General features: G+C 43.3%; 1 protein-coding gene across 7 annotated transcripts in view; it reads left to right on the top strand.

Annotated features, from left to right (window-relative positions):
- The first annotated feature begins 3499 nt into the window (after window positions 1-3499).
- Window positions 3500-17556, top strand: part of amph (amphiphysin) — a 63088-nt gene continuing 49031 nt past the window's right edge. For all 7 annotated transcript variants that reach the window (XR_010804168.1, XM_066680688.1, XM_066680684.1 and 4 more), the window contains exon 1: window positions 3500-3589. Coding sequence is in view for 6 of the 7 variants with exons in the window: in XM_066680688.1 (XP_066536785.1) it covers window positions 3521-3589 (69 nt within the window). In the remaining variant the exon portion in view is untranslated. The remainder of the gene's footprint in view (window positions 3590-17556) is intronic.

Here is a 17556-nt window from a genome sequence, read left to right as displayed (position 1 = left end):
GCCACTTCCTTAGTTTCTTTTTTTTCCTCTCGATTATTTTTATAATTAATGACACAAGTATCAAGATCATTTTTAATGCAGTGTATTGTTAGTATTAATAACCTTTACAAATAAAACAACAACAAATATTAAAACCTTACAGTAATCCATATGTTTAATTTTATTTTCATTTATGGATGATATTTTCCATAAATAATAAACATAATAATTACCTGCCAATAGTTTTACTCTTAGAGCCAACAAACAAACAAAAACAGTCAATTGAAATCCATATTTGTGTATGTGGTCATCCTTCAACATCACAGGCACATAAAAAATGATATCTACAATAATAATAATAAAAATAATACATTTTATTTATAAAGCACCTTTCAAAAACCCATATATATAATGTACAGTAGTTAAATGACACTGGTTAAATGAAGACTATGTATGTCTACGTGCTTTAGGTTAGAGCCTTGTCTTATAGGCATGAATACCTTTTAAATATTTGGAAAGTTTTTTCCTCATTCTCTTGATATGTTTCCTCCTCTGCAGTTTGTAAATCGGTGTCTTTTTTGCTCCTCTCCCGCGGTGTTTGTAGAACTTCACTCCCTGCTGTTAAAGTATCTGATGTGTTAAAGCAGAAGTTTCCCATTCCCTCTTTCTCTCTTCATCTGTCGCTCACACACAGCACACGACTATATGGCTTTTCTGATTCTCCCAATTCCTTCGTTTTCTAGATTAAAGCTGAGGTAATTAAGCCTGCGCCTGTTTAATTTACTCAACCCTCAGTATTTCTCTTTGAGCTATTGTTGGTGTCTGTGGTTTTCCAGATAAAAATAGACCCCCTGTGGCATCTGCCCAGTTCCTAAGCTTTAGAATGTAAATCACGTTGTGTCCACTAAGCGGCGAAATTTAATGGAATCAAATGGAAATGGATGGATGGACAACCCTTAGCATCCCACTCTTTCAGGGTCCACCCACTGTGTACAGATATTGTTAATTTTCATAGAAATGTGCTAAATGAAAGGCACTTCAGCCTAAAGTCACCATTCTCAATGGCATTTGGGGGTCTTCCCAGAAGTTACTAAGTACATATTTACTCAAGTTAATTTCTCTATTTTCCTCTTTATTGTATTTATAAACTCAAATCCAGAGTTTTACCCACAGAGCATGGGTGTGGACCAGTTGTAGCCAGATATGGCTGGCCCACTGTCCCTGCTAGCAAACTCAGTTCAGTGGCCCACATATAAACATATTGCTGATCTGGCCTTCTTCTGACAAAGATATGGCTGTGCTGGCTGTGGCAAACTGGATATGAGTCCACTGCCGGCTGACATTTGGCCTTCTTGTGGCACTCAAATGCTTCTGTGGCGAATGGGCCATTAATGGAGGCTGTGGGCCAGATCTGGGCCTGGTAATTTTCCTATAAGGACTAACATAATAATGGCCATCAAACTTTTTACATGCTGGTAAAACTAAATGGGCTGTAAAACAGTTCCACAAATCAACAATTCATGAGGAAAACCATTAAAATACCAGTTTTTAAAAATGAAACCAATTTTTTCAATGACTTTTTTAGGATTTAACTTCTTATTACTATGAATTTGGGTTTATTTTCTGTTTTTACTAGGAATTATGGTTTGTAAAACGTTTTTTTCTAAGTTTGGACCGTTAAATGTGAGGGTGAAACCGCAAGCTGGTTACTGTGGGCTATGGTCAGTTATAAACACTTCAGAAACGGCTCAGAGAGTGAATCGCTGCAGTTCCGAGTCTGAGACGCCTTTACGATTAAAAGAGGACTGGGGCTATCATATCAATGTTAATAAAACATCACTGCTTTATCCTCCGCTGTGTTTTATCACAGTGCCTCGGAGATCTACCGTTATTCACCCATATTCAAACCAGAACGACGTCGAGTTACATACGGGTCCTGCCGCTTTAAGAGAGGCTCCGCCCCCACACTTCGCCCTGTACGAGCTGGAGCTGTTCAATGCCAGAACTTCTAGAATCGATTCAAACCAGATCCAAAGAGATGGAGTCGATTCTAAGAGTCGATTCCACACAATAATCTCCATTCCCGAAGAACACGACGATATATATCAAGTAAAAAAGGTTTATAACTCAAGATATCAATGTCGGACGTTCCCTCAATTAATAAACCACCCTTTCTCTTTAATAATTTTCTCTCAATTCAATCAGTTGCTCCCTCAATTTAGTAATTTGTTCTCTCAGTAGGGGGAGAACAGTGGTGCAGCAGGTAGTGTCGCAATCACACAGCACCAGGGACCTGGAGGTTGTGGGTCCAAGTCCCGCTCTAGGTGACTGTGAGGAGTTTGGTGTGTTCTCTCTGTGTCCGCATGGGTTTCCTCCGGGTGCTCCAGTTTCCTCCCATGGTCCAAAAACACAAGTTGGTAGGTGGACTGGCGACTCAAATGTGTCCGTGAGTGTGTGAGTGAATGTATGAGTTTGTGTCACCCTTTGAAGGACTGGTGCCCCCTCCAGGGTGTGTCCTTGCCTTGTGCCCAATGATTCTGGGTAGGCTCTGGACCCACCGTGACCCTGAACTTTAAAAACGGTTTCAGACAAAGAATGAATGAATGTTCTCTCAGTTTAATTGTTCAGTTTAATAATTCAGCTCAAATGAATTTAAATCGGGATACAATAAACAGAAAAAAAGAAAGAAAAAATGATTTGACTGTAAACTGGAATCTATAATGTGATTAGCTAGAGTTAAGTATGATTAACAGGTGCCTCGTCCAGTAACCCCTGACTGCAGCTTTCCCCTACCCCATGTTTTGGCATCATGTTTTGTTAATGACTCAGAAAGTCAGGGCTCGTCAAAAATCAGAGTCTCCCACAGCATTGTTGTGAGCCCATCCCATAATTACAATATTTCCAAGGCTACATTGAAGACTACATCAGGTCACTGTCTCTGATAAGTGTGTTGTGTTCTTCCTGTGTCTGTGTGGGTTTCCTCTGGCGGTTCTGGTTTCCTCTCACTGTCCAAAAGCACATTTGTAGGTGGCTTGGCTACTCAAAAGTGTTCATATGTGTGAACATGTGATGTGACGTGACTGGTGCCCCATCCAGGGTGTATTCCTGAGTTGTGCCCATGATTCTAGGTCGGCTCTAGCTTTACCACAACCCTGAACAGGATGGAAGAGTCACAGAAAACGAATTAATAAATATACAATTGGTAAAGACATATTACTAATATTAAAATGCACTTATATATTTAAACTGAGTTGGCAGGTAGTTGATATAGTATTTATGCTATTTTTCCAGTATAATAAACTCCAGAAATTAGCAGTTAAATTAAATATATGCACTTTAATTGCCTTAATAATCGAATATCGACATTTGAATACATGGGTATTTGTCAACCTCCATCCATCCAAAAACTTCTGTGTTGAATCGAGGCCAAAGCTTGAGAGTCGACTCTCAATTCACCGCTCAGATTCGTGGAATCGGTTCTTCCTCGATTCACAGCTCTGGAAGGTGCTGAAACCCTCGGCTCGCTTCAGTAGCAGCAGCCATGGCTGAAATAAAGACGGGGATCTTCGCCAAAAACGTCCAAAAGAGGATCAGTCGAGCTCAGGAAAAGGTAGAACACACTCTCGGGATGTTTATTTCGTGCTGTCATGATTCTGACTAATGTTATGTATGTTCAAAGCATTATTGTATATGGAATATTATTTTCTGTATGTGGAGTAGCAGGGGGAAGATGCTCAGTGGCATTAGGCGGAGCAGGTACTGTACATGGTCGAAGGCTATAGATAATCCGACGAGAAAAAAAATTAATTCAGAGCTTAATATCTTCACCAAACTATATTTTTAAGGTTTGCTTTCTTTTGCCATGTCTTTCTTATGCATTAGACAAAATTCAGTGTTCCTATATTGTGACAGTTGCAATGTCAGCTTTCCACAGCACTGCCATTGGAAAGGCACCAAGATACTAAGGCATCACAGGACTCTCTCTGAAACCAGGGCTGTTGTCGAACAAGGAAAACACACACTGGGTAGCATTCTGTAAATTCAAATGGCATGGTGCACAGCCCCGGGGCCAGATAGCTGACCCTCAGTGGTATAGGCACATACACATAGCTGCTACAGCTCTATGCAGGACTAAGAATGGCATGGCCATGGGTGAATTGGGCTTGTGGACCCAGCAAAAGGCTGCTGCAATCCAAACCCAGAGTCCTTATTTATTAATGCATCTTCTCAGCATCGCTTAAAGATGCAGATGGATGGTAGAAGCCTGTATTATTCCGGCAAGGTCAGAGGAAGGGGAGGAGGAGGGGGATCCCCTCTCGTATGCAGTGGAGTAGTGGTGGATCATAGGTTTGTCATCCATTTGGAAAAGCCTGGGCCTATCTTGCCTTGCCTTGGAATGTGGCAGTGCCCCACACTCGCAGAAACAAATGCGACACCTCCTTCTCCTCAGTGTGGTGGGACCCTCTAGGACCTGTCTCGACTGAGGGAACATAACTTTACCATTTACCAGCTTGATTCTGAATATGTGAGTGAGTGTGTGTGATTGAGTGAATATCTGAGTGGGTGTATGTATGTGTGGGTGTGAGTATGAGTGAATGGGTGAGGTGTGAGAAGAGAGTATGTATTTATGTGAGTGATGTTATATGAGTGTGTGAGTGAGTATGTATGTAAATTAATATGAGAAAGAGTGAAACTATGCATGTGAGTGATTATGAATGAATGAGTATGTGAGCATGTATGTGTTTAAATATGTGAGTGAAACAGTATGTATGTGAGTATGTATGCGAGTGACTGAGTGAGGGACTGAACATGTGTGAATGACTGAGTGAGGGACCGAGCATGTGTGAATGACTTAGTGAGGGACCGAGCATGTATGAATGACTGAGCATGTGTGAATGACTGAGTGAGGGATTGAGCATGTGTAAATGACAGTGAGGGACTGAGCATGTGTGAATGACTCAGTGAGGGATTGAGCCTGTGTGAATGACTGAGTGAGGGACTGAGCATGTGTGAATGACTGAGTGAGGAATTGAGAATGTGTGAATGACTGAGTGAGGGATTGAGCATGTGTGAATGAATGAGTGAGGGACTGAGCATGTGTGAATGACTGAGTGAGGGATTGAGCATGTGTGAATGACTGAATGAGGGAGTGCGCATGTGTGAATGACTGAGTGAGGGACAGAGCATGTGTGAATGACTGAGTGAGGGACTGAGCATGTGAATGACTGAGTGAGGGATTGAGCATGTGTGAATGACTGAGTGAGGGACTGAGCGTGTGTGAATGACTGAGTGAGGAATTGAGCATGTGTGAATGACTCAGTGAGGGATTGAGCATGTGTGAATGACTGAGTGAGGAACTGAGCATGTGTGAATGACTGAGTGAGGGATTGAGCGTGTGTGAATGACTGAGTGAGGGACTGAGCATGTGTGAATGACTCAGTGAGGGATTGAGCATGTGTGAATGACTGAATGAGGGATTGCGCATGTATGAATGACTGAGTGAGGGACAGAGCATGTGTGAATGACTCAGTGAGGGACTGAGCGTGTGTGAATGACTGAGTGAGGGATTGAGCCTGTGTGAATGACTGAGTGAGGGACTGAGCGTGTGTGAATGACCGAGTGAGGGATTGAGCATGTGTGAATGACTGAGTGAGGGACTGAGCGTATGTGAATGACTGAGTGAGGAATTGAGCATGTGTGAATGACTGAGTGAGGGACTGAGCATGTGTGAATGACTCAGTGAGGGACTGAGCGTGTGTGAATGACTGAGTGAGGGACTGAGCATGTGTGAATGACTCAGTGAGGGATTGAGCATGTGTGAATGACTCAGTGAGGGATTGAGCATGTGTGAATGACTGAATGAGGGACTGCGCATGTGTGAATGACTGAGTGAGGGACAGAGCATGTGTGAATGACTCAGTGAGGGATTGAGCATGTAACATGGAGCAGTACAGTCCCCTGTTTTTGAGAGTGGTACAACTTCCTGTATTTTGACGAGGCCTGAGAAGAAGAGGACATCGCCTTGTGCGGCTCTTGGAAAGGCATTCCACAAGATGTTCTGCATAATTCAGCGACTGAGACAGAACAATCTTTCTTTACAGTGGTGTTGATAGGGACTCGGTGTTATAATGTGTACAGCACAAATACAGCCATTCTGTTTACAATCCCAAACCTCTGAGGAGCCTTCACAGTTTGTATTTGTTGATAATGGTAAAACAGTAAAGGCTTTACAGCAGCTTATGTGTGCCACCCTGCCAAGAATGGATGTTTCCTGAGGGAAAGCTTTATCTAAACGCTCAACAATGTCTTAATGTCTCAACAATGCCATAAGACGTGAAATCTTAACCAGTGCAGTAGGTTTCTGTGAGGAACATTTAGAGGTGGACGTCTGGTTTCTATCAGTCCTAACTCTCTGCATTTTTCTAGAACCGAGCACTTCACACCAAGGCATTGTCTGTGACTTTGTCTTCACCTCAACCCCTGAGTGAAGCAGAAAGGTTGAAAAAGGAATGTCAGTCTTCTGTATTTGACTGCAGTGGTTTTGTCCAGGTGAGCGTCCAGTAGCTTTTTGAGATCCAGCAGCAGGCAGACAGGGACAGCCAAGGCAGTGCTGGTGTTCCCCCACAAGGTCCGAGCCTCACGTAAGAGGATTGCCATTCTTTTAATATCCATGGATCTCTCCAGCAGAGTTGTCCGAGGCAGAGGACAGGGACACTCACCGTGGGGTGTGGACAGAGACGGACGCTCAGCTCGCGTTATTTTTCCGCCGCAGGAGTGGTGATGATTTTATCGAAGCACATAAGATTAATGCCACATTCCCAGCTATGACCCAGAGGTCAGGGAGGCTTTGTCTAACTCGTGAATTAATCTGTCGGCTTCGGCAGTGTCTTCCTTCTGATCCACTCTGCTGCATCACCGTTATTACATCAGGGGACGCTCAGTGACAGTGTTTCATTATTAATGTTTAATAATAAGTATATTTATGAATAATATTACATATTTATGAAAGTGATCGTTTATTAAGGCGGCACAGTGGTGGGTATCACTCCCTCACAGCTCCGCGGTTCTGGGGCTGTGTTGTTTCTATTGTCTGTGAGGAGTGTGGTGTGTTCTCCCTGTGTCTGTGTGGGTTTCCTCTGGGTGCTCCAGTTTCCTCCCACGGTCCAAACACAGTTGTTGGTAGGTGGACTGGCCATATGACATTGCCCACAAATGTGAGTGTGTGTGTGACTGGGAGAGTTTGTCACGCCCTGTGTCAGGGGTGAGTGTGTGAAATTGTCCACAAGTGTGTGAGCGAATGAGTGAATGTGTGAAATTTTCCACTGGTGCGAGTGACTGGGTGAATGTGTGAAATTGTCCATAGCTGTGAGTGACTGGGTGAATGTGTGAAATTGTCCACAGCGCTGAGTGACTGGGTGAATGTCTGAAATTGTCCACAGCTCCGAGTGACTGGGTGAATGTGTGAAATTGTCCACAGCTCTGAGTGACTGGGTGAATGTGTGAAATTGTCCACAGCTCTGAGTGACTGGGTGAATGTGTGAAATTGTCCACAGCTGCGAGTGACTGGGTGAATGTGTGAAATTGTCCACAGCTGCGAGTGACTGGGTGAATGTGTGAAATTGTCCACAGTTGCGAGTGACTGGGTGAATTTGTGAAATTGTCCACAGCTGCGAGTGACTGGGTGAATGTGTGAAATTGTCCACAGGTGCGAGTGACTGGGTGAATGTGTGAAATTGTCCACAGGTGCGAGTGACTTGGTGAATGTGTGAAATTGTCCACAGCTGTGAGTGACTGGGTGAATGTGTGAAATTGTCCACAGCTGCGAGTGACTTGGTGAATGTGTGAAATTGTCCACAGGTGCGAGTGACTTGGTGAATGTGTGAAATTGTCCACAGCTGTGAGTGACTGGGTGAATGTGTGAAATTGTCCACAGCTGCGAGTGACTTGGTGAATGTGTGAAATTGTCCACAGCTGCGAGTGACTTGGTGAATGTGTGAAATTGTCCACAGGTGCGAGTGACTGGGTGAATGTGTGAAATTGTCCATAGCTGTGAGTGACTGGGTGAATGTGTGAAATTGTCCACAGCGCTGAGTGACTGGGTGAATGTCTGAAATTGTCCACAGCTCCGAGTGACTGGGTGAATGTGTGAAATTGTCCACAGCTCTGAGTGACTGGGTGAATGTGTGAAATTGTCCACAGCTCTGAGTGACTGGGTGAATGTGTGAAATTGTCCACAGCTGCGAGTGACTGGGTGAATGTGTGAAATTGTCCACAGCTGCGAGTGACTGGGTGAATGTGTGAAATTGTCCACAGTTGCGAGTGACTGGGTGAATTTGTGAAATTGTCCACAGCTGCGAGTGACTGGGTGAATGTGTGAAATTGTCCACAGGTGCGAGTGACTGGGTGAATGTGTGAAATTGTCCACAGGTGCGAGTGACTTGGTGAATGTGTGAAATTGTCCACAGCTGTGAGTGACTGGGTGAATGTGTGAAATTGTCCACAGCTGCGAGTGACTTGGTGAATGTGTGAAATTGTCCACAGGTGCGAGTGACTTGGTGAATGTGTGAAATTGTCCACAGCTGTGAGTGACTGGGTGAATGTGTGAAATTGTCCACAGCTGCGAGTGACTTGGTGAATGTGTGAAATTGTCCACAGCTGCGAGTGACTTGGTGAAGGTGTAAAATCGTTCACAGCTGCGAGTGACTGGGTGAATGTGTGAAATTGTCCACAGTTGTGAGTGACTGGGTGAATGTGTGAAATTGTCCACAGTTGTGAGTGACTGGGTGAATGTGTGAAATTGTCCACAGCTGCGAGTGACTGGGTGAATGTGTGAAATCGTCCACAGCTGCGAGTGACTGGGTGAATGTGTGAAATTGTCCACAGCTGCGAGTGACTGGGTGAATGTGTGAAATTGTCCACAGCTGTGAGTGACTGGGTGAATGTGTGAAATTGTCCACAGTTGCGAGGATCACTGTAAGGATATGATTGCATTCAGCCATTGGAACATTAGTGAGGTCAGTTACCGATGTTGGACGCTTAGTTCAGGATCACCAACTCCTCTCCAACACATCCCAAAGGTACTGGATGGAGCTCCACTCCGAAGAACACAGTTCCATGGCTGCACAGTGCTGACTGCCTTTATACCCCTCTAACTGCACCTTGGCCTTGAGCGTGGTCACATTAAACTCATGCAGCTTTTTAGGATGAAAAAAATAAAACAAATTGGCAAAAATGCACAAAATTGCAGGGAATGCTGGGAATGTCTGCCCTATCCTCAGAGACAGTCTTCGGAAGACTGCATAAAGTCTCTTTTCCAAGAAGCTTTACGAATACAGCTAATTACTCTAATCTGACATGAAGCTTGGCATGTTTCTCCCAGAAAGCACCATCTCATACAGCACTTTCCTGCATTTAAGGAACACAGTAAATGACTGTTGTGATTCTGTTGGGAGGTTCAGATTTTCAGAGAGTATGTGACTTATATTACTGCCACTAATATTGTCCACACGTTTAAGTGCAGGGGTAGAGTTAATCCTCAGTGGAAAGTGAGATTATGTACCACTGGCAGATAAACTGATAAGAGCTACAACAATAATAGTGTCCCATTCGTCCCATTCACCAGAATTACACTTTTAAAACATAACTAATTATGATTAGCTCTGAATCTCTGAGCCATACTGCAGTTATTTATCTAACGTTAAGTTCCAGGCTTCTTTGACATGAAGAGCAGCACATCCACATTTCCAAGCTTGAGTCATGAATTAAAAAACCTTGGAATATTAATGAATCACAAGTGTCAATCAGCTAATTTTAGCAGAAATTCATTTTAGCAGACACTCAGTCTTCAGACAGACTGCCTCGCTGCCTTTTCCACAGCAGATACAGGCCTCTCTCTCCGAACACGAGACAACATGCATAATTAACACTTCACTGTGCCACTGTTCCCTGTGGTAGGAACCAATTAACCCTGTCTTTATTTCTTCAGACGCCAGAACCAACACCAAAACTGAGCCTGTCCCAAGATCACACGTTTGTAGAGAGCCCCGTGGTGAGAAATCTGCAGCCTCTCCTCGGTTATGGATGAGACTGAAGGTCCCTGCAGTGGCCTGTCTCTGGTTTTTGGGTCTTAGTTGTTGTTAATATTTGATGGGCTGGCTACCTGCGCTTTGCTGTCTCCAGGCGCAGGGCGTAAGGTTAAAACAAGGCTGGCACAAGGAGCGCAGTTCTGCTGCTGAGTCTCCACACCTTCTTCTTCTTCTGGAATTTGTCATTCGAGACATGTGTGGTCTCATAATCTGAGTGTTACAGCTATAGTATGACAGCAATGTCACGTTACACACTTCTCTCCTCTTTGCGTCTTGAGTTTTGCAGTGGAGCTAAGAGGCTAATGGAGCTAAGAACTGACGGGAGCTTATCACCCGTTAGCAACATGCTAACGGTGTGCTTTAAATGGTGTGAACTTGTTCATCTCAAATACACTATGTCTAAATATTTGTAGACACGATTTTAACTTACGGAGTTCAGCTACTTTAAGGTGCACCTACTATTTACACAAATGTCCAGTTGTACACACACACACACACACACAGTTGAATAATCTGTACAGTAAAGCATTAAATGAAACGGGAGACACTGAAGCAGCTGCACATGAGCCTAAAGTCACTATGCTCAGTTCAAAGCACTGGCTAAAGGGATATAAAGCCCTTCAGCACTGGGCTATGTCCAGGTGGAACTGGAGGTTGATTGGGAGTGGTGTTTTTGTTCTACTAATATTCTCCTACACTAGATTCTGACCTAATGCTCTTGTGGCTGAACACAATTAAATCCTCACAGGAATGTTAAGGTTAAGCCTTTCCAGAGGATTCAAATTAGTTTCTACAGCAAAGGAGGACAACACCCCTGTTATTTCAGAAGACATCCTGGGATCAGAAGGTGTGTAAAAACTTTGTAGCCTTGTTTCTGGAATCTAAAGAAGTGCACTATATGATTTATATGAATTACAATATTGGAGCATAATCCATATTGAATATTTTCTTATGCCCGCTGAGATAATGGCTTAACTCTTTATTGATGCTGACCGTGTCCCCTGCAGGTAGACACATGTGACACTGTGTGAAAGAGAGAGAGAGATACACAGATGGAATATGACTGTTGGCCTGCAGCTCTAGCCTATTATTCCTGGTGTGTGTGTGTGTGTGTGTGTGTGTTCTGTACTCAGATCCTCTCAGTGTGGCTTAATGACGTAGAACCATTGTACACACAGCTTAAGACCACATATGTAGACAGTCACTACAGACATAGTAGGTATAGTGGTCATTCAGTAATGGGTATTCCACTGCTACCATACTGTTTGAAAGTCAGAGACCATATATACGAGAGAGAGAGAGAGACAGATAGATAGACAGAGAGATAGATAGACAGATAAATAGATACATACATACATACATACATAGAGAGTACATGTACTTCTTCCAAGATATATGAGACCAAGCCCCAACTTTTAGGTCTAACTGTAATGTAACATTAAATAAACACATTATGAACTGGAAGAGAATGCAAACTACCCAGACCTGTCACATCAGCTGACAGATGCCTATGGTAACTAGCATCATGAGCACAGAGATGGGGGAGAATGGGCATAGTCCTACCAATACAGTAAGGCCAATCATGCTCTCTAGGACTCCTGACATTGGATGACCTAACAGTCATCTGCTTCTCTCAGGACGAACAAGTCCAGACATGTTTAGGGATGTGGAGGTCTGGGCACTGGTGTGGCCAGTCTGTAGTTTTTGTCTGAATTGCATATTTTCTTGTTTTATGTCTATTTTATTTTCTCACGAATGGCTTTTTGACAGCTCCATGTCCTTTCAGACCCATTTCCTGTTTTTTTGTTCACAGAAGAGAGAAGGACTGAAACAGTTGGCTTGTCTTGTATCTCATTGTCTCTGAAGTATAGCTGGGAAATAATGGCCGTTGTTTTGTGTGTGTGTGGGAGCTGTTGCATGGCAGGATCAGCAGTGTTAAATTTACACCCACAGGGTTTACTGAGAGCTGTGTAACTATAGCGTGTAATCCGGACCAGTTTAACACTGCAGGTGTTAATTTTAGCACTGGTGAATTTCACTGGGTGAAGGCACTTTTGTGCACAGATTTTTCTCAGTCTATTAGTGATAGATTTTACAATAATTTCTTTAACTATGATATTCCAAGGTGTTAATTGAAACATAGGAAACATTTGATTATATGTAACTGGCAATGGTTCTACCAAGCCTTGAGTTGCATGGGGTTCAATGCACACTCTGAAAGGATCCAGCCAACACCAGTGGCAGCTGGCTAAATCAAACACAAGCAAATGTAATGATCTGGTTTCCAGTTGATTCCAGATAAATCACTGTGTGGTGACAGTGAATAAATTTGATCAAATACAAGGTATTGTCACTGGGCCTGTGTGTCTGCTGTATCTCTTATACCAGGTTTGGTATCTGCTGTAGGCCTTACACCTGGTAATGGTATTTTACCTGTACATCTACTAAATCCCTGATAACAAATATTGTTATTGCATCTATATATCTGATGTATCTTTTATGTCAGGTATTGGGATTGGACCTATATTTCTGACATATCTGTTACGCCAGGTAATGATATTGGTTCTACACATCTGCTATGCTCCTAATACCAAATATTTTTATTGGACCTATATATTTGCTGTTTATCAGATAACAGGTATTGGTATTGGACCTATATATCTGCTGTGTATCCGATAACAGGTATTGGTATTGGACCTATATATCTGCTGTGTATCCGATAACAGGCATTGGTATTGGACCTATATATCTGCTGTGTATCTGATAACAGGCATTGGTATTGGACCTATATATCTGCTGTGTATCTGATAACAGGCATTGGTATTGGATCTATATATCTGCTGTGTATCTGATAACAGGCATTGGTATTGGACCTATATATCTGCTGTGTATCTGATAACAGGCATTGGTATTGGACCTATATATCTGCTGTGTATCTGATAACAGGCATTGGTATTGGACCTATATATCTGCTGTGTATCTGATAACAGGCATTGGTATTGGACCTATATATCTGCTGTGTATCTGATAACAGGTATTGGTATTGGACCTATATATCTGCTGTGTATCTGATAACAGGCATTGGTATTGGACCTATATATCTGCTGTGTATCTGATAACAGGCATTGGTATTGGACCTATATATCTGCTGTGTATCTGATAACAGGCATTGGTATTGGACCTATATATCTGCTGTGTATCTGATAACAGGCATTGGTATTGGACCTATATATCTGCTGTGTATCTGATAACAGGCATTGGTATTGGACCTATATATCCATTGTTTTACAAAAAAAAAATAGAAGATAAAATATAAATGAATCTGATACAGTCCTCTCACTGTACACTGTATCTTTATAAAGTCGTCTTGTTAACTCTCTACATTTCAAAAATACAAAAATGCCTCCACAAACATTTGGATAAACGCCCATCGTTGCCATGAGGATCTTAACCTGCTCTGATGGCAGCAGTTGTCTTCCTCGTGGCAGCCATTTTCATGTGTTAGTCAGAGTGGGAGGATGGTGGGCGGGATGGTCATATGACTAGGGTCATCGACTTGGCCGAGGGACATGACAGACTGGAGAGCCTGATTTCCGCATCCCTTTGTGTGTGTATTTGAATGTGTGCGTGGGTGTGTGTGTGTGTCACTCTCTCCAGAGGGTGCATCATCTCAGCCACATTACTCTCCACTGGAGTGTTTCCCTCATATCAATTCAGTGTGTTCCACTGAGTCAGACTGAGTGTGAATGGGTTAGTATCGAGTTTGTGTGTTCTGTTTAGTGTATACCTTCACACATCGCAACATCACTTAGCGAACAGCATTTACACAACTGCACATTCACTGGAGGGGAGTGGAAGCATTGCCTTAAAGGGTGTGTAAGCAGACGGAGATCATCCGGTGGCTGAGGGCAGGATAGGATTGGGGTAGAGGAGAAATACATCCCCAAGTTTTAGTATGTGTCAGTTAAACACATTACAGTAGCTAGGTCTCCCATGGTGTTAGCAGGCTTAGAGACTGAAGGCTAGGGAAAGAACATCATTGGAGCTCAACGTACTTGCAGGACAGCGCTAAGCACCATTAGCATATTAGCTAACAGATATTAGCTTGCACTGGCTAACATCATGCTGAGTGATGGGGAGGAGCGAGGGCCATCCTACACACCCAGAGAGAGCGAGAATGATGATAAATCCTGTCACACTGACATACACAGTGGTCTAGGTTGTCTATGCTGGTTATTGCTGGTCACCTACCGTGAAAATACCAGCTCCAATAACACTACATTGTGCTGTAGCTAGTCTACGCTGGTTGTAATACAACCAGGTGATGAGGTGAAATGTAATGCAGCTAGGCTAATAACTTTAACCGACATTGTTCTCTGTGTTAAGTTTCTACCTACGTGTCATCTGCTGTGGATCCATGGTCAAGGCCTGAACTGAGTGGTGTAATATTCACTCGTTGCTGTCTGACAGTGTGTCCAGCTTGTGGTAGCATATTCCCAACGTGGCCCAAATGTGACATATCTGCCGTTCTCTTATGGCTCACATTTGGCCTTAAATGACGCCTTCACTCAGGGTGAGTCCGGCTGCCTGATTTCAGCGGCAGCTCTACCTTAAATCGGCCCAGTGTCGATGTTTGGCCTACGTTCGGCCCACACAACACTCGCCGGTGCTGTAACAGAGCTGCAAGTGCCAAAAGTGAGACAGATGGCCCATATGTCTCTGCTGTCTGGTTAGTTATAAGATGATTTTGTGTGTTTGTGTGTATGTGAGAGAGAGAGTTATAAATACTCAACATTCATTATCTGTAACCCTTGTCCAGTTCAGGGTTTTGGTGGGTCCAGAGTCTACCTGGAATCATTGGGCGCAAGGCGGGAATACACCCTGGAGGGGTGCACCAGTCCTTCACAGGGCAACACACACACATTCACACCTACAGACACATTTGAGTCACCAATCCACCTACCAACGTGTTTTTGGACTGTGGGAGAAAACCGGAGTACCCAGAGGAAACCCACACAGACACAGGGAGAACACACCACACTCCTCACAGACAGTCACCCGGAGTGGGAATCGAACCAACAACCTCCAGGTCTACCTGCTGCGCCACCGTGCCGCCCTACTCAACCAAAAAATACATTACATTTTTCATAATCACTTATAAAGACTGGAATGCCAGCTACGCAATGGACACACAATATTGATCTTTGAAATACTGATATCTCAGGACGCAGTATGCTAATGAGTATGCTAATGTGTGCTGAGAGGATTCAGATGTCAGATTTTGTGAGTGAATATGCCTCGCAGTCTTAGAGAAAACATGTGCCGAATGAATATTCCAGCATTTAGTAAAGAACCATCTATTCCATATTATAAGTTAATGTTTTCAGATTTTTATATAAACACAATGACTTGAACATTGACTGCATACATTCTTCAAATAAAAGCGTATATAAAACAGGGAGTGAAAACATATTATGGACAGAATTTTGAATTTAGAACTTAATAAAGAGGAAGATAAAATATGTCTAAAAATATGCATTAGCAGAAATATATCTGAGACTATTAGAGATACAACCTGGTCAACTGCAGTAAGGAACCTGTTAGATGTTTAGTTAAATGGAGTCGTTTTATTAAAACCACAAAATGTCCAATGCATTTGTTACAAGAGGAAGAATCTCTGGGGCATTTTTAATAGTGTTACAGGTATAAATAAGTGTGGGGGAAAAAGTAAAGGATAATGGTTTAAATTTTGATGTGAATATTAAATGTATATATTATGGCATTCATTCATTCATTATCTGTAACCCTTATCCAGTTCAGGGTCGCGGTGGGTCCAGAGCCTTCCTGGAATCATTGGGTGCAAGGCGGGAATACACCCTGGAGGGGGTGCCAGTCCTTCACAGACACACACACACACACACACTCACACCTAGGGCCAATCCACCTACCACACTCCTCACAGCCATTCACCCGGAGGAAACCCACGCAGACACAGGGAGAACACACCACACTCCTCACAGACAGTTACCCGGAGGAAACCCACGCAGACACAGGGAGAACACACCACACTCCTCACAGACAGTCACCCGGAGGAAATCCACGCGGACACAGGGAGAACACACCACACTCCTCACAGACAGTCACCCGGAGGAAACCCACGCAGACACAGGGAGAACACACCACACTCCTCACAGACAGTTACCCGGAGGAAACCCACGCAGACACAGGGAGAACACACCACACTCCCCACAGACAGTCACCCGGAGGAAACCCACGCAGACACAGGGAGAACACACCACACTCCTCACAGACAGTCACCCGGAGGAAACCCACGCAGACACAGGGAGAACACACCACACTCCTCACAGACATTTACCCAGAGGAAACCCACGCAGACACAGGGAGAACACACCACACTCCTCACAGACAGTCACCCGGAGGAAACCCACGCAGACACAGGGAGAACACACCACACTCCTCACAGACAGTCACCCGGAGGAAACCCAAGCAGACACAGCGAGAACACACCACACTCCTCACAGACAGTCACCCGGAGGAAACCCACGCAGACACAGGGAGAACACACCACACTCCTCACAGTCACCCGGAGGAAACCCACGTGGACACAGAGAGAACACACCACACTCCTCACAGACAGTCACCCGGAGCAGGAATCGAACCCACAACCTCCAGGCCCCTGGAGCTGTGTGACTGCGACACTACCTGCCGCGTCACTGTGCTGCCCAATATAATGGCATTTTTGATTATAATATTGATGAAGTTAAATGTAGTTTTATGTGGTATATTATATGTCTGGTAAAATCTAAGTTGTGGATAGCACGATGTAAAATGACTACAGAACAGTTTTTTGTCTCTAGTGATGTATTTATGAAGAGCATTAGGACTGAATTAAAAAGACAAAAGACTCTTAATACACTTTTTAAAGACTCTATTCTCTGGGACACTCTAAATTTATGAGATTATGTTCATTTTTGTATGCAGTTAAGTGCCTAGGTGTATCTGTATATACTTTATGTAAGATTGATTTTTAAAAATCTGTACATGAATATGTAATTAAGATTTTTTTCTTTATTAATTAATAAAGTAATTTTAAAAAAGAAAAAAAAGAACCACAATGAATCCCAGCTCATCACACAGAAGAGCAGACAGAGAATGTTTTCTCTCTCAAAAAGGGTGAAATATCACTTCTCACACCACAGGAAAGAAAAATCAATCAAAGATTACTTTTTTCTGGACAACTGCAAGATCAGATAAATTGACTTTTGCGGAGGTGTCCTGCTGCACATATATTTCTCCTGAAAAAGACCCAAAAACAATCACATCTCAGTAAGTCTCAGTATAGTCTCACAATGAGCTCAGTCAGAAAGAGCATAAAGTAATCAATACAGCTTTGTTTCAGAATGCTACAAGTGCTGAATCTCAAGAGTACATGAATGTTTACTGTCAGAAGCAGAACCTTTGTTTTGAAGCT

Source organism: Hoplias malabaricus, chromosome 9, assembly GCF_029633855.1.
Source record: "Hoplias malabaricus isolate fHopMal1 chromosome 9, fHopMal1.hap1, whole genome shotgun sequence".
NCBI classification, from domain to species: domain Eukaryota; kingdom Metazoa; phylum Chordata; class Actinopteri; order Characiformes; family Erythrinidae; genus Hoplias; species Hoplias malabaricus.
Note: the sequence above shows the minus strand (reverse complement) of the source record. Positions and strands in the feature narration are given on the sequence as shown.